The sequence below is a fragment of the Vombatus ursinus genome, unplaced genomic scaffold (assembly GCF_900497805.2).
Source record: "Vombatus ursinus unplaced genomic scaffold, bare-nosed wombat genome assembly UNPS02014810.1, whole genome shotgun sequence".
In the NCBI taxonomy this organism is placed as follows: Eukaryota; Metazoa; Chordata; class Mammalia; order Diprotodontia; family Vombatidae; genus Vombatus; species Vombatus ursinus.
The window spans coordinates 50,140,968-50,165,312 of record NW_020954588.1 but is presented as its reverse complement, the minus strand read 5'-3'; the positions used below and the strand labels follow the sequence as shown (position 1 = coordinate 50,165,312).

The 24,345-nt window shown below is 45.0% G+C and overlaps 2 protein-coding genes across 3 annotated transcripts in view; one reads left to right on the top strand and one right to left on the bottom strand.

Annotated features, from left to right (window-relative positions):
- Nucleotides 1–691: 691 nt before the first annotated feature.
- The window catches only part of D2HGDH (D-2-hydroxyglutarate dehydrogenase), a 34,150-nt gene continuing 10,496 nt past the window's right edge, over nucleotides 692–24,345 (bottom strand). The window contains exons 3-10 of one of the 2 annotated variants that reach the window (XM_027876168.1): nucleotides 21,955–22,012; nucleotides 18,782–18,921; nucleotides 15,949–16,142; nucleotides 12,307–12,475; nucleotides 10,707–10,850; nucleotides 8,687–8,829; nucleotides 7,378–7,543; nucleotides 692–2,052 (exon numbers count right to left, since the gene is read on the bottom strand). In XM_027876168.1, coding sequence (XP_027731969.1) covers nucleotides 1,787–2,052; nucleotides 7,378–7,543; nucleotides 8,687–8,829; nucleotides 10,707–10,850; nucleotides 12,307–12,475; nucleotides 15,949–16,142; nucleotides 18,782–18,921; nucleotides 21,955–22,012 — 1,280 coding nt within the window. In that variant the 3' untranslated portion in view covers nucleotides 692–1,786. The remainder of the gene's footprint in view (nucleotides 2,053–7,377; nucleotides 7,544–8,686; nucleotides 8,830–10,706; nucleotides 10,851–12,306; nucleotides 12,476–15,948; nucleotides 16,143–18,781; nucleotides 18,922–21,954; nucleotides 22,013–24,345) is intronic. The other variant, XM_027876169.1, reaches the window with a different exon arrangement.
- On the top strand, nucleotides 11,380–11,653 carry LOC114053241 (40S ribosomal protein S29-like). The gene has a single exon (XM_027876170.1). It carries the CDS (start codon nucleotides 11,395–11,397, stop codon nucleotides 11,563–11,565), a length of 171 nt encoding a protein of 56 aa, XP_027731971.1. The 5' UTR covers nucleotides 11,380–11,394; the 3' UTR covers nucleotides 11,566–11,653.

Here is a 24,345-nt window from a genome sequence, read left to right as displayed (position 1 = left end):
TCTTGGGAAAAGAGACCATGAAAAATCCACGAAATATTTGTCTTCATCTGCAGTAAATGCTGCTATTGAAAGACATGGTCATATTGGGAAAGATTTCAGCTCTGGATGCTATTAGACAAGACACATCCCAGCAGATCACAGGTGATCACACTCCTAACAGTAACTGAGACAAAAACCTACATTGCCCGAGGGGATTCGTCGGCTTAGGTATGGAGCAGTTGGACTGGACCTCTCCAAGGTCCTCCCCAACTCTCCGATCATGTGACTGTGAAACGTTGGAATAAGGGGCCCTGGGGCATGTTTCTATGCCTTGGTTTACTTATGTCTCCAAGCAGGTAAAACAACAACCCATGTTTACAACAGACAAGTCAAGATAAAACACAAGAGGGACAGAACAAGTACTCCATCAGGAAGATTAGCTCTCTCCTAAATTTTAACCTTCCAAATGAGAAAATCCACATCAACACAATCTTGCCCAGTTTTCTTTGGTATTCCTATTAATCTGGTACAAATATAATCACATACAAGAAGCTAAGGTTGTTGCTCTGGGTGTTTTAGGTGGTGTGGTAGAAAGTGTTGGAATTGGAGTCAGGAAGGAAGATCTGAGTTCAAACCCTGCCACAGACACTTAACTAGCTGTGTGACCCTAGATAAGTCACTTAACCTCTATCAGCCTCAGTTTTCTCATTTGTAAAATGAGGCTAATAAAAGTACCTACCTCACAGGGTTGTTGTGAGGATCAAATAAAATAACATGCCAAGCACATTGGAACCCTTAAAGCATAAGATAAATCCAATGAAATCCAACAGCAAGCTTTTAATTACCATCTGCCATGCCCTTGTCACCCAATCCTGGCCTCTTCCAACCTCCACAAAAATCTTCCCTAAGACAGGAAATCATGCCCCCAGAGGAAGGAGCTAAATGTATTTCCATCAACTGAATGGGCTCAGGGTAAAATGACTGAAATAAATACCCAGCTCTTATCATCCTTGTCCCAAACACACAACTGGTATACTGAAACAGGAAAGGATGCTTGCCTACTGATTTTATTACTCAGGGCTGAAGGCAGGCAGGGCTTTTGTGATTCTTTGTAAGGCTGACATAGAGCATGTCTTCCTAAAGTATCAAGGTGCCGAACTCTGGACCTCGCAGAGAAGCCAGAGGACAGCCGGCACATGCTTTCACCATTTTCATCAGAGGTGAGCATCACAGGGACCACCCCCAACCATTCTTGCCTCTGATTAAGGAATGGGGGAAAAAAAGAGAGAGAAAATTCACATTGCCCCTTAGGACTACCAGCCTGAATCTCATGGCAAACACTGATAGGGTTCAACCCATGCCATCATGCCTATACTTTGACTCGCCCGAATGTGCTGGACAGAGGATTAGAGCCAGAAGGGACCTGGAGGTAGTCTGCTCCAATCCTCTCTCACGGCATGGCTCAGAAAACTTGAGGGTCATAGAGGTTAAAGGGAATTTCTAAGATCACACAGGTGGTTCGTACCAGAGCCTAGATTTGAACTCTGGTCCTTGAACTCCAAATCCAGGGTTCTCTCCACTATGCCACACCAGGGAATAGGGATGCCATGGTCTCAAGCTGGAAAAGAAGTCACACAAGAGCAGTAGTAGCCAGTAGGAAGTGTGAGCACCCACTGTCCTCTGGAATCACCACAATTAGTGCAGTGAGGTTGTGTCTAGAGTTCTACTTGGCTCTTAACTGCAATCACTGATTAAAATGCAGAACGAATACTGACTGGGGGAGTCCACGTGAGTCTAACTAGCAGCATCACCAACAGGAACTCGATGGCAGGGTCTTGTAAGGGTTCAGGATTCCCTTGGGATCCAACATGCCTTTGATCTGCTGCATGAGAAGGATTGCTTCTCGGGGCTTACTGTAGCCAATGAAATCCTTCTTCTTGAACCCCAGCCCGTGCTCTGCACTTATGCTCCCATGGTGCCGGGCAGTCCACTCATACACATATGGCTCGATGGCCTTCAGGAGGGAAGAGCTGTATGCGTTGGCTGTTACATTTAAATGCAGATTGCCATCTCCTGAAGGAAGAGAACGAAATTGGATCAGAGACTGTGCATCCTGGAACACGCAGCATCATGGAAAACAGAGAGAATGTTGGGAACAACAGACCTGCCCATGGTTAAGTATTGGTCAGGTGCAGGTTAGGTGAGTAGATTCTTTTAGCAATGCTTTTGACAAAACTCAACAGACAGAGGCTGCCCCAGAAGCTCACAACGACCAAGACTTCACCGAGAGCCTACAAGCAGGGCCGAGGATGGACCATACGTCTTTAAAACAAAACGAGGCAAAAACAACCCTCGAGCACAAGGACCCCAGGCTGCATAACCAGCTCTAAATAACACAAGAGCAGGGATCGTTTTCCACTTGTTTAAGTCCTGACTGGCTTCCATGGGACTCACACCCGATTTAGTCTGGGGAAAGGACGCTGGGCAGAGAGCTGAGCACAGATTCCAGCCCCAGCTTGCCGTGGGACCCTGCCAAGTCACTGAGGTCTTTGGGCCTCAGTTTTGGGGGGTTTTCTTCTACAGAATGGGGATAATTGGCACATTTATTTGATTGGATAATTTGAAAATCGAATATGACCACTCAGATCTAGGCAATGGTGTTTTGGCAATGTTACAAACTCAAAGTGCAAAATGTTTCTTCAATTTTTTTTTTATTTTAAGCTCTTTCACCAAGTGCTGTCATGGGCACATAGGTTCCATCAGCCCTGCCTGAGCCTGGGCCAGCACCTCTTTGGGGAAAACCCGCCTTGCCAAATTAGCTTTGGGGAGGCTGGTCTGAGCCTGAGTGGAAGCCACAGACCCATCAACCTCGGTCTAGCAACACACCCGTAGAGAAACATACCTCTGGTCGCCCCCACATGCTGTCCTACTGGAAGTGGGCTTGGAAAACTCCAGGACTCCAATGTTCCCAGACAGTGCTGGGGACCCAGGGTCTAGCCTACCCCCACCACCCAAGCTCAAAGGATAACCCAGGGACTGAATCTGGGAACAGGATGCAAACTACTCACCTGGCTGCCCCTCATCTCCAAGATGGAAAGGCCATTTGGGATGGGAAGATGGGACTTCAGGAGCACAACCGTCCCCCCCAACAATTCTCTCCTTCCCCCACCACCATCCCATGCATGCACAGGTGTTGATATGTACCCACATACATACATGTACACACACACACATATACACACACAGCCCATTTTCATTACCACAGTATGGCAGTAAAGATCCTGCACTTGGAATCAAGTGAGCAAGATTCCAATCCCAGCTCTGCCATGTATGTGTGTGACCATGAGCTGGTCCCCCAACCTCCAGAGGCCTGTAGAATGAGGCTGACCAGGCTCAAGGGCCTCCTGGTCTAAATCGATGAGCACATGATGAGTTGGGCCTTCTTGGTCACCAGATGCTTCAGGTCCCAGGCTTGGCAGAGTCTCAGACCTTTGCCAATGCTGAGCATCTGGTTGTTAGTCAGCAGGAGCCACAGCGCCTGCAGCCCTCACATGCCCAGTGGCAATGGAAATGACTGGTACGCACCTCCTGGTAGGAAGCATAAGCCAAGCACCGTAGGGAGAAGGGAAAGGGAGGAGCACTGCAAAGTCCGGAGCCTGGATGCTGCCCTCTCTTGCCAGTTGTACAAGGGGTCTGCTGGGCAGCTGTGCACAAGGCAGACCTTGCCTGGCCTCAAGAAGGTTCACATGTCTGGAACTGGGCAGGTGCTACACCCAGCTCCAGTCCCAGCCACAGCTCCCTCTCCACCCCGAGAGGGCAGGGATGCATTTAGCCCAGAAGAGGCTGCCACCACTCCACTGATAGCTTGGCCCCACACCGCAGCTCTGTACACATTCCCAACTTCAAGTCACTTGGAGAGGCTCATGTAGCCACCCACCTCTCCTGCTGGGCCCTGGTGCAAACTGTTAAGAGGACTAGAAGCTGTGAGATGAGTAGCCCATTGATGCCACCATCCTTTAGAACAGGAAGACCCATCCCTGATACGTGAGCACTCGATTACTAATGGTGACTGTGGGCAGTGGTATTTCCAACATGGAGCTGAGTGCAGGGGGCATTCCATCTGATCCAGATAGGGAAATGTGATGCCATCTGGACATGGCAGCCCAGGTTCTGTGTGTCCTTTTGGAGTGTGAGGTCAGGCTGTGTGCCTCTGTCCTTGGCTCCTCATGGATCCAAGGTCCAGCATGAGCTCCCATCATCCAGCACCAGGAAGACCAAAGCTAGAGCAGAGGGTTATCTCGTCTGCTCCTGGGACACCAACCAGCAAGCTGCGTGGGCCCGGATTGCCTCTGGCATCTCTGTGTTCCCCCTTTGTTGGCATGGGAACGTTATCATCCCCACTGCTCATTCCTTCTACCCTTCGCATTCTGAAGAGCCCTATCTTTGGTCCTGACCACTCTCCACTCTACACCAGCATCCTATCCACCCCAGGCAGCAGGCTCATCCTCTCGGGGACCTTCCTCTTGTCCTCAACATAGTTAAAAGAGTTCCGTTAGCAAGCAGTCGGCCTTAGCATTCCCTGTGAGCCCCAGCTTCTCCCGGCTCTCAGACCGTTGGCATCATTTTTCCAGAGCAGCCCCACTCAGGGCATCGAGCCTCCCTTCCCAGCCTCTGTCTCCATCTTCAGTAGGCAGCTTTCTACCATCCACTTCTTTCCTTCTCCACTGGAATAACTGGCATTTGAGCGTCAGCATTTCATTCTGGAAGCAGACTCCTCTCACCAGCTTAGGCCATGAGCCACTCAGCCTTACTCCTTGCTCTGACCTTTCTGATGTTCCCTCTCCTCTCTTTCTCTCTCATCAGCTAAGATGGCAGTGCTATTGCCCCCACAGTGCCCACTAGCTCTCCATAGCTCTCAGCTCTTCCTATTGGTAAGACCTAGGTCATCAGTGGCAGTTACCCACATCAGTCTCTCTGCCTCTAGAAGAATGAAATCATCCTCAAGGCAATCCAAGATTTTACCAGCTCTTCTCACCTACACAGAGAGCACCCCAGAAGATACCCAGAAGATTAAGAAGTCTTAATCACTACAGAACCATGCCTTCACACCAGTTTTACCAGTGGCTTTTGGACTGCCTCCCTTTTCCTTCCTTCTGGCCTGACAGGACGCTCTGTAATCTACACCCACCACCATACTACTTGCATTTCTCCTTCTGCTCCATTCTCCTTTAGCCAAGTGCTCTCCACCCTGGTTTTCCCCTCTGGCTTATGGATCCCCTCAAATGAGCACATCTCCTTCTCCTACAAGCGCTACCCCATGGTGCCTTTTCTCCACCTTCCATTGACAGAACCAGTCACATGCATGTACCACCACGGCTCAGTGATGGCTAGAAGGCCAAATTTACCTCTACAATCTTTAGTTCATTTTGCTTATTAACCATACTCTGCATATGGTAGGGCTTATTGACTTGATTTGACTGCACAACCAGGCAGACATCAGAAGCTGTGAGTACTAAGACTGCTCCTCCTCCTAAACACTGTCTCCTCTACATTACTGGACCTCTTCACTGTTATTTTCCTATCTGTATCATACATGTTACCTGCAGGAGGTGGCTAACAGGTTACCCTTCTACCAGACCCGTGATTTCATCAGTTCAGGAACATCTCTGAGTAACACTGATTGGCAGCTGCTTTACAATTTATAGTCAGAGTTGCCTGGGGCATTGAAAAGTTAAGTGATTTGCCCAGGGTCACACAGCCAATATGTAACCCAGGCAGGAGTTGAACTCAGGTCTTCTTGATCCTGAGGCCAGCTTTCTATCCATTACACCATGCTATCTTGCTGCCATGCTAGATATCAGCTCTATGCAGGTGACTCCCGAAACTCTCTATCTAGCCCTAATTTCTCTCCTGAACTCTGGTCTCAAATTTCCTACTGTCCACTGGACACCAACACTAGAATTCCTATCATTATCTTAAACAGAGTATCTCCAAAACAGAACTCATTCCCTTCCCCCCAAGCTGCCCCTCCTCCCCTACTTCTGGTGGGGGCATCATCCTCCTTGTATTTACCCACATGGGAAACCTCTGAGTCAGCCTAGCTCCCCCATAGCCTCAGTCACTCCATTCCCCTCCTTCCATATCCAGTCAATTGCCCCGAGTCTTATTAATTCTGCCCCCCAACATCTCATACTTCTGTTAACTGGCACTTGATTTGAAACAACCACCCTCGATCAGGTCCTCCGTGTCTCTTTCTCTTGTGTGCCCGTGACTCTTGCAGCAGGCTCCAAACTGGTCTCCCAGTGCTAGGGCCAGAATCCTCCTTCTCCAAAACATCCTCCGCACAGCTGCCAAAGCAATCTTCCTAAGCTATAGGTCTGACCACCCCCTTGGCTCAAAACTCTTCTGTGTCTCCCTGTTTCATTGGAATGAAATACGAAATCCTCTGTTTGGTTTGTAAAGCCCGTCCCAATCGGGCTCCCACCTCCCTTTGCAGACTTCTTTCAGAGTACCCCTCTTCACTAAACCTATGATGTCCTGGTCTTAGAAGTGGCATTCCAAACCCCCTCTCCATATCTTCTCCCAAGCCGTTCCCCATGCCTGACATGCATTCTTTTCTCACTTCTATTTCTCCATGTTTTTAGCTCAGTTGCCACATCCTCCACAAGCCCTTCCTTCATCTCCTCAGTTACTGGTGCACTATCCAGCCTTGAAACTGTGCTAACTGATGCTGCATCCCCCATACAGATGCTCCCTGATTGCAGGAACTGCCTTGTGTTTGCATTTCCAACAAGTAATTCTAGAGCTTTGCACATGGTGGGCACTTAATAAGTGCACACTGGATTGAACCCTGTGGAAAGCAATCCCTTATAATCGGATGGGGAAGGAGGCTGACAAGGAGGAGGCAGAGAGCTGGCAGCTGGCTCTGTGGAGTCAGGAGGCCTTGCCTCCTCTAGAGATGCGCTGGGTGACCCTGGACAAGTCTTGTGACATCTCAGTGCCCTGTGCCACTCTCTAAGTGGCAGAGCAGGGCCAAGCTGCTTTGGTAAGGAGAGTTTCTGCAGGCCAAATACCCTGAACTAATGATGTCAGAGATCTGGTTCCTCCCCCAAAAAAAAATATTTAAAATAACTGTGTAGGACAATTGTTCCAAACAATGCAAAACAAAGTCTATAAAGCAGTGGAAATTCTCTTAATCTGAAAAGACAGGCTCTTGGCCAGCCTTGTTTAAGCCCATTTTGCAGATGTCAACACAAAAAGCCACAAAGTGAACAGGTGACAAATGCAGAAAGTGAAACCTAACTAAGGCTCATGGTTCTCCAGGCAATGCACTGATGACTGAGATAGGCTGCTCTCCCACCATCAAGAGAAAACAAGCATTCCCAGGGGGCCGCTCACCTAGGTGTCCATAACCCACCACACTCTTGGCACTCTGGCCCAGGCGGCTCCGAATGTCAAGCACGATATCATACAGCTTCTCCACAGGCAGTGAGATGTCATATTTGTATACGTAGCCATCGCAGCTCAGGGCCTCTGTGATCCTCTCCCTCAGGGCCCACAGCATCTAAGAGGCAGAAGGTCAGGGGAAATAAAAACAAGTATTTAGAGGAGCTCCAGCGAAAATAACAGCAAGTATTTCTATAACACTTGCAGGAACTTTGCATTCAGTATCATATGTGATCCTCACAACAGCCCTCTAACAGATAAGCCATTATTGTCCCCATTTTACAGATGAGGAAATTGAGGCTGAAGTAGGTTAAGTGACTTATCCAGGGTCATGTGGGTATTGAGAATAGAGTTGCTTTTTTTTTTAATTAACACATGATACTAAATCTCAGAAGACACCTCACCCATTGGGAATTTGTACTTTATAAAGACAAGAATGAAGTATGCCAACGGTTACAATACACAGGCTATTTTCCTAAAGAGTTCTGTGGAAATCAAGCTTTTTCATACTGACTCTCATTTTAAATATGCTGCAGAAATTGATCATTTAAAGGTACCCTGACTTATATACTTGTATGAAGTGAAGAAACTTTCCTAGAATGAAAAATCACTCCCTAATCTCTTTGTGAAAAAGGGAGGTGAAGTCTGGCAAGTGAACAGTGATTTATTAGTATGGGTGGGATTTTTAAAGTTCTGATTCCCACCAAGAAAAGACAAATGATAGCAAGCAAAGCTCATCCTTGGTAAAAAAAAAAAAAAAAATGAAAATAAAAAATAACAAATCCACCTACAAAGGCAAGAAAAGACAATAATTCACAGATCAATGAAAGAGGGTGGTAAAACCCATTATTCTCTATCACAACATTTAAGAGAAGAAAAATACTACTGTTAAGTACTAAGAGAAGACGTGCAACACAATGAATAATTAGAATGTCTCTTAACCTTAGCGCCCCCCGTTGATGCACAAAGACTGTAAGATTCAGACCAGTTGCTGCTGGTCTGCATTGGTGGAGGGAATCTCTATCCCCAAAGTCCCCCACACCAAAGAAATCCCAACAGGGCAGCACCAAAGAAGAAAACATTCACCACTAAACTCAAAGGGAAATTCTGCATCTGTTAACTTACAAATACCCAAGAACTATTTCTTTGTTAATCTTTTTCCAAAGTTCCTAAATAACATTAGGCCATAGGGCATTCACCAAGGCAGGATACAGAAATCTAAGAAGGAAAGGTTCCCAGACATATTGAGGACCAGAGTTACCTTTATTTTTGTGTTCTCCGTGGCTACGGTGCCATCTGCTACCAAACCAGAGCTCATAACCTGCTCCAGAAAGTTAGTCAATTTTTCCTCATCATGCCTAGCATCAGAGCCCGAAGTTTCAATTAAAACATAGAAGGGATTTTCTGGAACCACACAAGAAAAGCACAAACTGGATGAGTCATGAGATGTATAAATCCAACCAGTAATTCAAAATCAATTCCTGAAAAGCTCAGAGTTGGCACCACTTGACTTTTCTGCCTTCTACATCATCCCTCCCACGGCTCCTCTAGATAAAAGCTCAGTCATAATTCAATCGATTTCTAATACGTCTAGGCTAGACCGCCTACCAGGTGTGCCCTCTCACTGTGCTTGAGAATTTGTTCAGAGCCATTTTTTTACTGGTATTTGGAGGGGTTTTCCAGTGCCTCACTGTGGCATGACATCCGTGAAGGGCTAACCAAAGCCAGCTTGGGCGTGTCCTGCAAAGCTGGGATGGCTTCAAATCTAGGCTTTCTTCTGAGCATGCTGCTCCTCAGTGAGGTTCAGGGAGGCCAGAACCCAAAGCTTGGCCATCAGATGATAACTGGTTTAGCCACAGCAACCCAAGAAATCATCTGCTAAAGCTCAGAGGGACAGTCACTGCATCAGTGACTAAGCTCTGGGAACCTGCTAGGGACCAGCCACAGTCCTAAGAAAGTTCCCGAATGCAACCCAGGCTGCTCTCCCTCCTCTTCTACTCTGACTTCCACTCATCTTCACCAGCATCTCCTGCCCCAACTTCTGTACTCTCAGAAATGCGCTCTATCTTTAACCTCTACATGCTTCTCTCTGACTTCCCCCTGGCCTGTTGGCTTCTTCATCTATAGACAACTCTGCTTCTGATCTTGCAGCTCATATGTCAAAATCACTTTTCCCCTTATGCTCTGCAAGTCACTAATGGCTCTTTCATCTTAGGAATTTGCTTCTTCCCAAATGGGGAGTCCTTAGAGGACCATGGAAGGCCAAGGGAAGAAGAGAAAGGAGAAATGGATCACATTACTCCAAGCTGAATTTGGATCCATCCATCACCACTCTTTGGGTCTACTCCTGAATGATCTAAGTGAACTGTCACCTGGGGCGTATCTCTCCATCTCATTCACGAGGACAGCCAGAGACCCTGCACCTAGCTGCCTTGCTGAAATCGACATGCACTACATCCCTGGCTGCCCCTGATCTAAGAGGTTAGTGACCAAACTGAAAAAAGGAAATAAAGGTAGTCCGGTGTGACAGTCTTCACAAACTATCAGCTCTAAGTGATTGCTTCCTTCCTTCCGAAGGAAGTCTTAGATTGAAGTGATTTGTTTTCCTGTCTTACTTAGATGCTATTAGACCCAACGTTCTTTAACGATAGGAATCGCATTCTACCTCATCTCAGTAACCCTAGCACCTACCAGTATCTTCTACATAGCATATACTTGTTGAATTATATTGAGTATTAATACCCCTATCACAGATGCAAACCAAAGCAGGGCCCAAATTCTGTGCTCTTTTCAGAGAGGCAATGTGATCACATGGAAAGAGAACAGGCTTAGCAGGCAGAAAGCTGGGGTTCCAGCCCCAGATCTGCTGTGGAAGCAGCTGAAAAACCAAGGACAAGCCACTTACTCTCTCTAAGTCTGTAAAATGGGAGCATTGGCCTCAATGGTGCCTTAAAATCTCCAAGTCTAACACAGCATGATTCAATGACAGGCTCCAAAGATACAAAGACAGGCAGGCTTTCAATTTAATGAGATTCAAGATACTGCAGGTGGCATCGCCAAAGGTCATCCCAATGCAAACTTTTCCATGTCCTATTTTTCTGTGTATTTCTGACATTTCTCCAAGTCAGCTGCTGAAAACAACTCTGCTTAGCCTGTACTTCTTTTTCTCCCCACGTTGAAATGTTAAGATAGAACTAACATTTAACACCCAACCAATAAAGCACATTTCCTAAAAAGCAGCAGCAATTTGATTTCACAGCACAAGAAGATGGAAATGGTACCTTTGACGGGGTTGGACAGTCGGAGGTGACTCTTTACCAGCTGCATGCATTTGTTATCCATGAACTCATAGGCAGACAGGATTTCCCCCAGCATTCCCTTGCAGCTACTGAAGGTTTTCAGAACTTCAGCAAAACCTGGACAACCTTTCCATGGAAGGTCAAAGCATTAGAAATAGCCTCATTGATCACATCTGGAAGGCATCACTGGTTAAAAATGGGAGAACCAGGGGCAGCTAGGTGGCACAATGGACAGAGCACCAGCCCTGGAGTCAGGAGGACCTGAGTACAAATTCGATCTCAGACACATAACACTCACTAGCTGTGTGACTCTGGGCAAGTCACTTAACCCCAATCGCCTCGCCAAAAATAAAATAAAATAAAAATGGGAAAACAGATCCTCGCCCCAAGCAATGCCTCCCATGCTCTCTTCTAGAGGCATACAATGCGATATCATTCCAGTGGAACAGGAGCTCATACTCCAAAGAGAAACTCGCAAGAAATAACACAGGTGACAAGACAGGTAGAACCCACCCCTAAACCTACAGGCTGACAGTGTTATCTTTGAACATGGAGGATAATAAACCCATGCCAAAGACAAAGGTGACTTTGGGATTTTTCCAAACGTTGAAACTAGTTCTTGTAACAATGAGCCCTTTTGCTTTTGTCTCGTGCCTTTGCTAGTGGTGCCATGGGTCACCAGCAGCTCTCCTGGAGCCACCCTCAAAAATTCGGCCAAGGGTCTCGGGTGTGCCACGTCTGTTCGCACCAGCATGGCCTGATCTGCAAGTATGGCCTGAACATGTGCCGCCAGTGCTTCCAGCAGTATGCCAAGGACATAGGCTTCGTCAAGTTGGACTAAGTTATATTTGTGGATCTCGCTTCAGTGATTATACTGACCATCAGTAACTACCATTTTACTGGACCCCGGACAACCTAAAGATCGCTCGTCTTGTACATGCTATGCCAATTTGCATATATAATTAAAGGTCAGCCTCAGATATTAAAAAAAAAAAACAAAAAACCAATGAGCCCTTTGACACTTCAGAGTTCACCTCTAGTAGGATTCTGAATAGTGACCAACATGGGGGAATAATATGAGTGGATTCTATTGGAGACTGAGGTTGGGTTCTTAAAGGGAGGTGGCATACAGAAGGCATCTAACAGATGTTTAATGAAGGAATGTATCCTGCTTGCACTTACAGAGTGAAGTTGAGGGGGTTTTTCTAATTCAAAGGGAGCTGGCACAGAGAAGGCTGCCTGACTGACTGAATGAATGAATGAAGGTATCCTGGTTCCAGCGCTACATCAACTCCTTCAGGGCCTAAGATGCCAGCTGTGCCATTAGTTCTGACAGCCCAGCTAAAGGCCAGATGGTGATGTGCAAGGTGAAGTGATCCCACTTGGGATGCAGCTTTGTGCCTCCCAGTCCTTTCTGTTCAGATTCAGCTCCCCACAGTCAAAGTAAGTCACAGGAACAAGGTCTGAGTCCCCAGCAAGCAAAGAGCTTCATTTTCAGCTCAAACCTGTCCCCGCCTACCCTCCCAAACTTCCACTGGACTTTGCCTCTACTGGTCAGGTTGAGTCACCCTGCTGGTCCTACCTAGGAATGCCAAGTTCACAGCCTTAGGTTTCCGAGGACATAGAATGGAAACGGCAGTGATGATGCCCAGAGTGCCCTCTGAGCCAATAAAAAGTTGCTTGAGGTCATAGCCAGTGTTGTCCTTCCTCAGGGAAGTTAAGCAGTCCAGAACAAGGCCGTCAGCCAGCACCTGGCAGGGGAGAGGGGAAAGCACGGGTTTGAAATGGCACGCCGACATTTGGAGAAAGCCACCAGGGCTGATGAGTGCTCTGAAAATAAGTGAATAAGCATATTTATATCTCCTAGTCAGCCATCAGCAGATGGCAAAGTAATAACAATTTTGCTCTTGAAGCTTTGAGATTTGGCAAATGGTAGTGAAGACACAGTTTACATGAGGACGGCCAGCTGGGGCATGCACACACATGCACACACATGCACATGCACTCACAAGCGTACACTAAACAACGGGCTATGCCCAATCAAGAGCCTCTGTCACGTTTCAGAAAGGATCAAACCATAGCAACATTAATAGTTAAGTGACATGAGCTTTTTAGAGCCTTCTGTAGCACGCTGGCAGTCCTCATGAAGGTATCTTTTTTTTTTTTAATGGAACTTCAAACAGAGGTGCCCAGGACTCAACAGAAAGTTTCTTGTTAGCTGTTGACGGTCAGCTTTGTAGGGAAAAAAGCACACTTAACATTTGGACTGACCCTGTGTAACATCACCCACAAATGCTCATCACTCGTCACTGACCACAGCACAGCCTGAAGTCTCCATCAGTGAAAGCCATGCCATGCAAACGTCAGAGGCCCAGGGCACCCAAGGGCTGCCACCCACTGACCCTACAAGCCCACAAGCTGCTCCCTTCAGTCCTGCTCAGCTTCTTTTGCCACTTGGGCCTCTTCATTTTCCTACTAATACTTATTTTTTTCTCCCAAAATAACCTATTCAGACCCATTTTACTCATGTGCAGTGGAATCCACAAAGGATTGGGGATTTTTATCAACATGAAGAATTCTTAGATTGAGATTCATTCATAACCATGATAAAAGCAAGCATTCATACAGTACTTTAAGGTCTGGGCTACGTATACGCATGTATATGTGTATATACAGGTATGCATGCGTATTTGTATACCTACATGCATTGTACATGTATGCATGTGTGTAGTCAATCCTCAACATTCAAGCATTTAACTTTCATGCCTTTAAGCATTCACGTGATTTTATTAATAACCTCATTTTCACTTTTGCGTTGACAATCATGCACATTCACGGCTAAGTAAGTGGAAAAAAAAATGAGCGGCTCAATACATGCGTGCACATAAGTGGAGTGCCTGGTGTCCTCCTAGGTGCTCCACTGGTCTTATTCTGTGCATTCATTGCATATTTTCATCATTTGCCTTTAAAACTCAAGTTTTGTGCCACAGTTATGCCCCCCCCCAAAGTACAGTGCAAGTGCTTTGGGCTCTAAGCCCAAGTGTTCAAAGTCAGTGACGTGGCTCAGTGAGAACATAAAGGTGTTAGATAAATCCTGTGCCAGAAAATGTCTGCAGCCTCTATGGGTCACAAGTTTGGTGTCACTGAATCAGAGATTTGTTTTTTAGTACAATGACTTCAAACCATCTGACACAATGGAAGGGAAAATTTGGGTTAAAAAATGTTTTAGTTTTAAGAATTTTATTTGCGGTAGTAATTATGATACTGTAGATTTCGTGTGTTATAAAAAGCGAATATTATTTAAAATCAATTTTTATTGAGATTTTTAGCACAAAAATTCAGAGAATTGTTTTTTAAATAATATTTTATTTTTCCCCAATTACATGTAAAAACAAAAGGTCACAGAATTCTAAGGAATTGCTAGTGAAAAATGTTTTGCATGTTACCAATTTTATTTTATGCATTGCATTTTATGGGTTATTTCACATTTACTGTGTTAGGAAAAGTGCATATTATCAGAATTAATGCTTTGCTATAGAGAATTTTATGCAGAAAAGTGTATTTTCAGTAGTCTCTTGAGAAAGATTACAGGTTTTGCTAGTAGCAGGAACCTCACCTCTATTTCCCATAGGTTCCATGTACCAACATTCACATTTTTTACTTTTGCGCTATTTCTAGGAATATTGCTCTTGCGAAAGTTAAAGATTGACTGTATATGTGTGTGTGTGTGTGTGTGTGTGTGTGTGTATGTGTATAAAATCTCATTAGATCCTTACAGTAACCCTGGGAGGTAAGCACTATTATTATCCCCATTCTACACATGAAGAAACTAAGGCAGACAGAGGTTCAGTGACTTGCCCAGGGTCAAACGACTAGTATGTGTCTGAGGCAGCACTGGAACTCAGGTCTTCCTGACCTCCGGCCCAGCACTCTGTGTACTACGGCATCACCTAGCTGCCACTGAGCAGCACTGACTTAGTTGCTGGGTCCCAAAGAGTTGCCTGAGGCTCAGCAAGGTTCAGTGCCTTACCCAGGACCACCCAGCTAGGAAATGTCTGAGGCAGGACTTAAACCCAGGTCTTCCTGTCTCCAAGGTCAACCCCCTCCCCACTCTGCTACATTGCTTCAATTGGAGACATATATATATATATATATATGTATACTCGGTGGAACACCCTACTGATGCTGATCTAGGGGAAAGGTTGACAGGAATCTGTTACACTTTCACTTCACTGTTGCTTTAGGAGTCCTGATTGTGCTCAGGACATAGCTACATTCACACACCAATGACCCATTTAATTATAGGGCTTGGCACTACTTCCAAAGCCAGAGAGAAGCAGAAAGAAAGCTAAGGAAACAAAGAGAACAGTCCCATCTCATGGGACTTCTGCTGGAAATGGAGAGATGCAGACAAGAAACCCACTCCAAATCTGCAGCCCAACCCATTCGTCAAGATCCTTTCAAAGACGTATAGCCGATGGTGGTCATTAACTGGCTTGGGAAGTCAAAGATGAGATCTTCGCTAGAAGATAAGCGCCGTCATTACGTCGAGTCCGTGGCTGCCTTCCAACTGAATCTGCCCCTCCTGCCTACTTACACCATCTCTGCCCTTAGACAGTCAAGCTGGTGTCAATGGAAATCAGCATCAGGGCATCCTCGAGAAACAATGTTAAGGCGGTGAGCTTTATAATCACAGCAGCTCACCTGTCTCTCGCTCTATGAAGGTTTGGAAAGCACTTTACAAACATTTCCTTTGATCCTCACAAGTACCCAGTGAGGGAGGTTCTATTAGTGTTCCCACTTGAATAGATAAGGAAATACGTGAGGCTCCCAGTTTGGGGTCCTTGGCCAGGTTCACCTGCTAGTATCTGAGGTGGGGTTTGATCCAGGTCAGTGTGACCTCAGGGTCAATGTCCTATTCACTATATTGAAACATTCTACAAGCTACTGAACAGCAAACACACACACACACACACACACACACACACACACACACAAAATGCTGATTGTAAAAATGATCATAGATTTTTACATATGAAGCCCCAAATAATATCCCTTAATAGTGATCATAAGATTGAGGTAAATAGCAATGGTTCGGTTTTTTCCTTTTAAATAATTATGAAAGGACTAACATATTGGATTCACAAGCAGCAAGAACAGAATTGTCTGCACCCAATTGAGAACAACAGTGCTCTAAAGTTTGCTCAAGGCTTGGATCTCTTACCACTTCTAGTCCAAGAACGGTCCCACGCAGAGAGCCGTATCTCAGAAGTCTGAGACCACCTGCATTAGTGGCCACATTTCCGCCAATGTGACAACTACCCTTCGCTCCCAAATCAAGGGGCATGATGAAATCTCTTTCCTCTACATACTGGTTCAGCTGCTCAAGGATACACCCAGCCTGGCAAACCAGAATTCCTGAAAACACCAGATTAAGTTATTGTCACATACTCACCTTTGGCGAAAGACAAGCGATTACTAACTACAGCTGTCATGCCTCCCAAACCACATCTGGTACTTAGGGAGAATCCTGGCCTCAGGGAAGGAGTCACCACCACCCTCCCCTCCCCCTGCCTCAGATCAGTGGAGAGGGGGAGAAAGAAGCCTTCTTCCTTTACCTCAGGAATTGGAAATGCCTTTACTAGAATAATTAAGCAATCAGTTCCCCTGCAGTGAGAGAAAAGGAGAAAAGAAGGAAGTAGAAAAGGTGTTGAACTATGCCCAAAGGGCTATAAAGATGTGCATACCCTTTGACCCAGCAATAGCACTTCTAGGGCTGTATCCCAAAGAGATCACACAAAGGGGAAAAGGACTTACATATACAAAAATATTCATAGCAGCTCTTTGTGTGGTGGCAAAGAATTGGCAATTGAGAGAATGCCCATCCACTGGGGAACGGCTGAGCAAGTTGGCACAGTGGGTAGAGTGATGGACCTGGAGTCAGGAAGACCTGAGCCCAAATACTGTTTCAGACACTTAGTTGTGTGATGTAATGGAATACTACTGTGCTATAAGAAATGATGAACAGGCTGACTTCACAAAAACCTGGAAAGACTTGTATGGACTGATGCTGAGAGAAGTGAGCAGAACCAAGAGAACGTTGTACACAGTAACAGCCACGTTATGTGATGACTAATATTGATAAACTTAACCCTTCCTGGCAATACAGAGATCTAAAACATCTCCAGAGGCCTTGTGATAGAAAATGCTATCCACACCCAAAGAAAGAACTATGGAAGTCGAATTGCTCTTTTTTTTCTCTTCTGTTGAGTTTTGTTTCCTCTTTCTGATGGTTCCTCCTATTGGTTTTAATTTTTACTTACAACATCACTAATGTGAAAATATGTTTCATAGGAATGTAAATGTATAGCCTATATCAGATTGTGTGCCATCTTGGGGAGGGTAGTGAGAAGGAAGGGGGAGAAAAATTTTAAACTCAAAAGCATATGGAAGTGATTATTGATAAATCAAAATAAATTAATAAAAAAAGAGAAAAAAAAGAAAAGATGTTGAAAAACAAGAAAGGAGTGGATGATAAAGGATCTAGAGGGGGAAATGACAAGTACATAAATGGAAAGGCTAGCACTACCTGTGTCTCCTGAAGTCAATAAATATGGAAATATCATGAGGCTGTGTCATCTGAGTAGTTGGCAAACAAACAAAAAAACAGTTGGATAAACAGTTAAAATGAATTTCACTGATTTTCCAGGCTTCTTCATCTTCCATATGAATTGAGTAATTTTTCTGGTAAGTCATGAAGGAAATCAAATTTTTATCATTGTTCTGTATGTATGAAGAGTTTTGGTCAATATCTACAAAATGTTTTCCTAAATAAACCAAGTTTTTCTTGAACTCCAACTACAATGAATATCACAAAGTTAAAAAGAAGAGATGAGAAATGCAAAATAGTAGACTTAATCCAAAAAAAAAAAAAAAAACACTTAAGTGCTTATGGTATGCAGAACACCAAACACAGCTCTGAGAGTTCAGAAAAGATGTGGTCCTGCCCTCATGGAGTTTACATTCTAGTAAAGGGACGTAACACCAATAACTACAATACAAAATAAGACGTAAGTGTCTAAGTGTGAGGAGTGAACAAGGAATTGTCATCAGCTGGGAGATGAAGGAAGATTTCCTATAAAAGGTGTCGTTCCGTAAGGGGAAGGCTGGGTGAGAAGGTGTTCTAAACACAGGAAACTGACAGCAAAAAAGACAGGGCATGAAAAGGGGTCAGCAATGGGTCCGTTTTGACTGGTCAGAGAACGCAGCAAGAGGAGGAGTATACAATAAGGCAGGAACGGCATTAGGAAGATTATCCAGACAGGGGCTAGAAGGCTGTTATTACAGGTGATGGGGTGGGGAGTGAAAAGGGCAGTTCAGAGGTTACGCAATGATCCAGGAGGGTGCTAACGAGGTTTCCTGCTAGGCAGAGGGCCAGGGGAATAGGGAGGAGGGGCGGACTCCTGAAATAGAAAAGAATGAAACTGACAAGACTTGGTAACTCATCAGCTATGTGGGAGGAGTTAAAGATAGCACCATCCTTTCAAATGTGGGAGATTTGGCAAAGCAGGGGTGCCCTGACAGATACTGAATTAAGGAGGAGGTGGTGGTGATCTTGGCTCAGTCTTGGCTCATTTTTTGGACTGAAAAACAACAATAACTTTGGGCTCCTTGTTCTATGGCTCAATGGAGGTCAGATAAGAATTGTATTTCTATGGAGTTTTACAGTTTACAAAGTGCTTTCACATGGATTAATTATCTTGTTTATCTTCACAACCACATTATGAGGTGGGCCTTATGATCTCTTTGTTACAAATCAGGAAACTGAGGCTTGAAAAAGGTTTAATGGCATCCCCAGATAATTGGTAGCAGAGCCAGACCTAGAATCCAAGTTATTAGCTTTAATGTTTAAACAGACAATAATACGCTATAGTGGAGGGCAACTCTACCTCTCAGTCTGAAAGCAAATAATATTTAAACTAAGAAAGAGATGCCAGGCTTCTCTCCAGCTCCTACGTAGCCCCCAAAAGCACTCGAAAGAGGCCAAGGCAACTCACCAGCCACAGTGTCGAAGCTGATGACTCGATTCATTAGTGATGTGGAGATGATGATTTCATCAAAGACAGGAACGCTGCCCCCCACCATACCTGTGTTCCCCCCCTGAGGATTGACAGCCAGGTTCCTCTTATTGCAGTACCTAAAATAGAAAACACAAAGTTGGTGACCCCAGGGAGCTAAAGAGACTATTATTAGAAAAGGGAATGGGATATTTTTCTTCTCATGCCCATGCCTAAGGCATAAACACTTGAGAGCACAGACAAAATTAAGTGCCTGGAAGATTGCTGCCTTCTGTGTGGCTCTGGGATTTCACTGGTTTAGTGAACTACCCAAGGAGGAGACAGCCCTTCTCTGTGACTTAACAGTCTAGCAGTTGCCTAGGATAGGAAGGTTAAGAGACTTGCCCAGGGTCACAGAGTCAATCAATCAAAAAACATTTAGCAAGTGCCTACTGGGGCAGTTAGATGGTTCAATAAATAGAGCGCCAGGCCTGGAGTCAATACGAGCTGACTTCAAATTTGGCCTCAGACACTTCCTAGCTATGTGACCCTGGGCAAGTCACTTAACCCTGTTTGTCTCAGTTTCTTTGTCTGTAAAACGAGCTGGAGAAGGAAATGATAAACCACTCCAGGATCTTTGCCAAGAAAATCTCAAATGGAGTCATGAAAAGTCAGACAAACTGAAATGACTGAATAAAGTGCCTACCATGTGCCAGGCACAGTGCTAAGAGCTGAGGATGCAAAGAAAGGGGGGGAAAAATAGCCCCTGCCTTCAAGGAGCTCACAGTCTAATAGGGGAGAAAGAAATCATGAAAACAAATGACTCTGTACAAGATAAATAAGAAATTATCAACAGAGGAAAGGCACTAGAATTAAGAGGGAGAGAGAAAGACCAATTGGGAAAATCCAGTATGTGTCAGAATCAAGACTTGAACTCAAGTCATCTTGACTTTGAGTCCAGCTCTCTGTCCACTAGGGGAAAAACATTACCTCTCTAAACATACATGCATACATGCATGCATGCATACATACACACACATACACAAATAAACGAATGAATGAATGGGACTAGCAGAAAACAACTTAAAATAAGAGATAGCAGTTAAAGTCTCTCAGTAACAAATTCTGGGATATCTTCAAATACCTTGCAAGGATATCTGAATTCAGGAAGACTGAAGTTACAAAGATGACACAGTGGGTGGAGAGCTGCACTTGGAGTCAGGAAGACCTGAGCCCAAATATTATTTCAGATACTTAGTTGTGTGACCCTGATCACAAAAAGGAACCTCTCTCAGCCTCAGTTTCCTTGTGTGTAAAATGGGGATAACCTCACAGAGTGGTGAGGATCAAATGGGATTATCCATGAAAAGTACTTTGTAAACCTTAAAGCCCCTCTTATACAAATACTCAGTATGGCATTAACAACTGAATAATGGCACGTGTCCTAAAGCCAGAGCTTTCCCTACAAGAAGCATCCACAGCAGAAAGAACATTTGTGTAAATGTTCTCCCATCACCAACCACGAAATCACAGGGGATCTCCCTGCCGTACTTACGTTAGCTAAATAAAAATGAAAACAAGGCTACAAGAGCCACCTCTGTGTCAGCCTCCATTACTCAATCCTAAAGGACTCCCTTTTTCTCCCGACTGCCACCTTTGTATTTGTATATTCCTTTTTATTTTTTTCCAACTAAACCTGCAATTTCACTTGTGTCAGGAAATGCTCTTTCTAGCAACGCAGAAGGGTACCTGATGTGCTACTAACAGTGCCAGAGAGGGGAGGGGCACTCAGAGGTCAAGGGAGCAGGTCGGGGTCACCCAGCCAGGATCACCCAGGACGGGACTTGAACCCAGGTCGTTTCTGGGCCAGCTGAGTACCCACTATGCCAGTCTGCTTCTGTGTATTCCTTATTCACTTATTATTCCCAAAAAAATACTCCTTATTAACTGCAAGGAATGATTTCCTAGTTTCTTTTGAAGGTTGTGCAAAGAAACACTCCTGCAGTCTGGCCCTGGTTATCCAACTCTTTAGCTCTTGTGAGGGTAGAGATGGTGCCCTTTCTTCATCCTATATTTCCCCCAATGACAAGCACAACGCTCAGTACGATGAAGTCACTGGTCTGGTCCATTCACTGAACTGTGATCGAGGACAGGCCAAAGCGCCCATTCAGCATGTATGCCATTTTTTATTCACTCCACGAGGCTGTAAACTATCGCCTTGTCTGGAATTCAAGAAATTCTTCTCAATAAATCTTTATTTAGGACCTGCCACATGCAAAGGCAAGGGTAGGCTCTGAGAAGGCCTTGCCCTCAAGAAGTTTATATTCTCCTGTGAGAATTCAACTCATCAGCAGAGAAGTCGATACAAAGTAATCCCAACAGGGCCAGAGGGGGTGAAGGACAGGCCTCTGGAGAGAGACGGTACCTGAGCTGGGCTGGGAAGCGAACTGCCCACTGCCCCACTATGGAAGCCATCCAAAAGTGGAGAGGAGCCAGCAGATGCCTCCTCCCTGAAAGGAGGGACCCCACGAGCACTTGGCGGCAACACGATGAAGGCGAATCAGCTAGAGCTGGACCAGATGCCTGGGAGGTGCCTCCCCCACTTTGCTTCTGGGATCCTGTAAACACATCTTCCTCTGACATCTCCAGTCAGCCTCCAGGCCACCTTCCCTCAGCGGCTGCAGCCCTTAACCACCATGGGCATTCACAAGAGGCTCCCTGGACAAATCTACTCCCAGCAGCTACTTGTACACACTGCACAGAGCCGTCCAGAAAAGACTAGAGGTAAGTGAGGAGCGTGGCACTTCAGAGGGATTTCAGTTTTTAGTTACGTCTCTCCCTTTCACTGCCCGGGGAATACGAAAGAGCAGCAGAATTCACCAGCGTCTCAAGCACGGCGTGTGACAGCACACGAAACATTCATTGCCCAGAGTTTCCCCCTCCCCCACATACACACTTCTGCAAACAAGGGGAGGGGGGAGCGCCGTGCAGCCGGGCGCATTTCCCACCTAGCTGTGCTACTTTGGGACTTGGCAGAGTGAGCTCCTGGAAGGCAGGGCCCGTGTTGCTTTTTTCTTATCTGTATCCCCAGCACCTAGCACTTAGCGAATAGCGGGCACCTGATAAACGTTGGCTGACATTGTCCACATCCTCCTAACTGTCTCTCCAGTTACCTGAGTATTTGGGAGACCTCTTCTGTTGTCTTGGGCTTCAGCAGCACTTTACTGCAGCCTGTCACAAAACCAAAAAATAGTCAAGCCAGCGCAAGAGTTTTAAATAAGCAAAAATACAAAAACCATAAAAAGATATTCCTCGTTACTCGATAATATTATTCAAGCGTTTCTCACTTGGGTCTAGGCTGGGTCTTGCCTAAAAAAAACGAAAAGGATGATACTGAAGATGTTAAAAAGCCATCAACAACAAATAACAACTCCAATTATGTAGCACTTTAAGATTTACAAAGTGTTTCTTTCCCAACAGCACATGAGCACTCCTGGGATGCTATTTATGCTTTTATTTACTTAGTAACAAATACTCTAGCTATACCCTAGCTCTATAACTGAAACTCTGCCCAAAGAATACATGGGCAGCAGGCTTGTCTTCCAGGCTGAAGCCAAACAATCAGAACAGAAAGGATTTTAGAAAAGAATCCCAGCAAAGAACTGCAGAGTTATCAGAAACCACTGGAAAGACCGTCACCAATAATAAGATAAATACACATTCCAAACAACTCTAATGTTTCACCACACACCCAGGAAATGGGAAAAGTGACAAGACAAAGTCACTATGACAGGAGCTGCGGAAAGGCAGGCACACACACATTATTGGAAGAAGTGGGAATTGGGTTGTTTCTGGAAAGCAATTTGGAGTTGGGCAAGAAAAGCCATTAAAATGCTTGTTGATTCAGAAAGCCCATTACTGAGCATATGCACCTAGTAGGTCAAAGATGGGAAAGACAACGCCGTACCTCAAAACATTTAGAGCAGCACTTTCTGTGGTCAGGAAAAAAAAAACAGAAATGAAAATGGTTGGTGATTGACTGGGAAACAGCGGAACAAACTGTGGTATAGGAATGTAACAATATTATTACATGGCCGAAATAACAAGTAGAAACATGAGGAAAATTATATGAACTGATCCAGAGGGAAGTAATAGAACCAGGAAGACAATATACACATGACAATACAACAGAATAAATGGAAAGGGAAGGAAGGAAGGAAAGAAGGAAGGAATGAGGGAAGGAAGAAAGGAGGGAGCGAGACAGGAAGGAAGGAAGGAAGGAAGGAAGCAAAGCAAGGAAGGGAAGAAGGAAGGAATGAGGGAAGGAAGAAAGGAGGGAGAGAGACAGGAAGGAAGCAAGAAAGCAAGGAAGGAAGGAAAGAAAGAAAGAAGAGGGAAGGAGGGAAAGAGGAAAGGAGGGAATGAGGAAAGGAATGAAGGAAAAAGAGAGGAAGGGAAGGAAGAAAGGAAGGGAGAAAGGGAGGGAGGGAGGAAGAATATTATAATGACCAAGCCTGGACCAGAGAAGAATTGAAAAAATGCATCTCCTTCCCCTCTTTACAAGGGTGCAGGACTACAGTATGGAATATCACACAGGTTGTTAAATTTGATGTGTTGTTTACTTTTGCTGAATCTACTTTTCTCATCTTTATCTGAAGGGATGGCTTGCTGGGAAGGGGAGGGATGTATTCAGAAATGAAAATATAAAATGAATACATACATATAATATTAAAATATAAAATGAAAATATAAAACAAGGTATCAATAAACATAAGGTAAAAACAGCAGCAATAATTACAGGAGTCTGGGAAAAGATGAGAAATTTGGGTTCATCAATTTTTTTTAGAAGAAACTTACATTTCTATGTAAAACTAAATAGAAACAGGATTGAAGAAGAGAAAATGCATCAGGAGAACCCACATCATCTCAATTATTCTATCAAGGCAAATCTAACTACATCCTGGGAAATTTGTCTGCTGCATTCAATTTGAAGAGGCCTTAATTAAAGGTCCGAATGACAATTCTTCTAAGAGCATTCAGGACACCAACTTCATTACGTGAACCTTCTGGCCTGTTGGTTGAATGACTGGTTGTTCACTGATTCAACAAGAGACATTGAGGGGCAGCTAGGTGGCGCAGTGGATAGAGCACTGGCCCTAGAGTCAGGAGGACCTGAGTTCAAATCCGACCTCAGATACATAATACTTTCTAGCTATGTGACTCTGGGCAAGTCACTTAAACCCAATTGCCTCACTAAAAAAAAAAAAGGCACTGATCTCTCAGCACACTCCTGAAACTGTGTCTTTCGCAAGCCAGATGCTGCACTCAGACTCCAATGGCTGTAGCCCAGGATCAGCCCCCACCCAGCCTGGGCCTCCAACCGTGTCACCTCCCTCCCTCTACAGGGCTCATCCACAGAGTCTACTCTGTTGATCTCTTCTAGATCATCTCAAAGGCCCCTTCTTAGGAGTCCGGTTTAAATTCAACACACATTTTAAGTTCCTAGTAGATACTAGGCATTGTGCCAGGCTATGGGGAGACAGAAGTAAATAAATAAATATGTC

Bases quoted from the DNA above. Each gene is read 5' to 3' on its own strand.
- LOC114053241 (XM_027876170.1), top strand. From the start codon at position 11,395: ATGGGTCACCAGCAGCTCTCCTGGAGCCACCCTCAAAAATTCGGCCAA.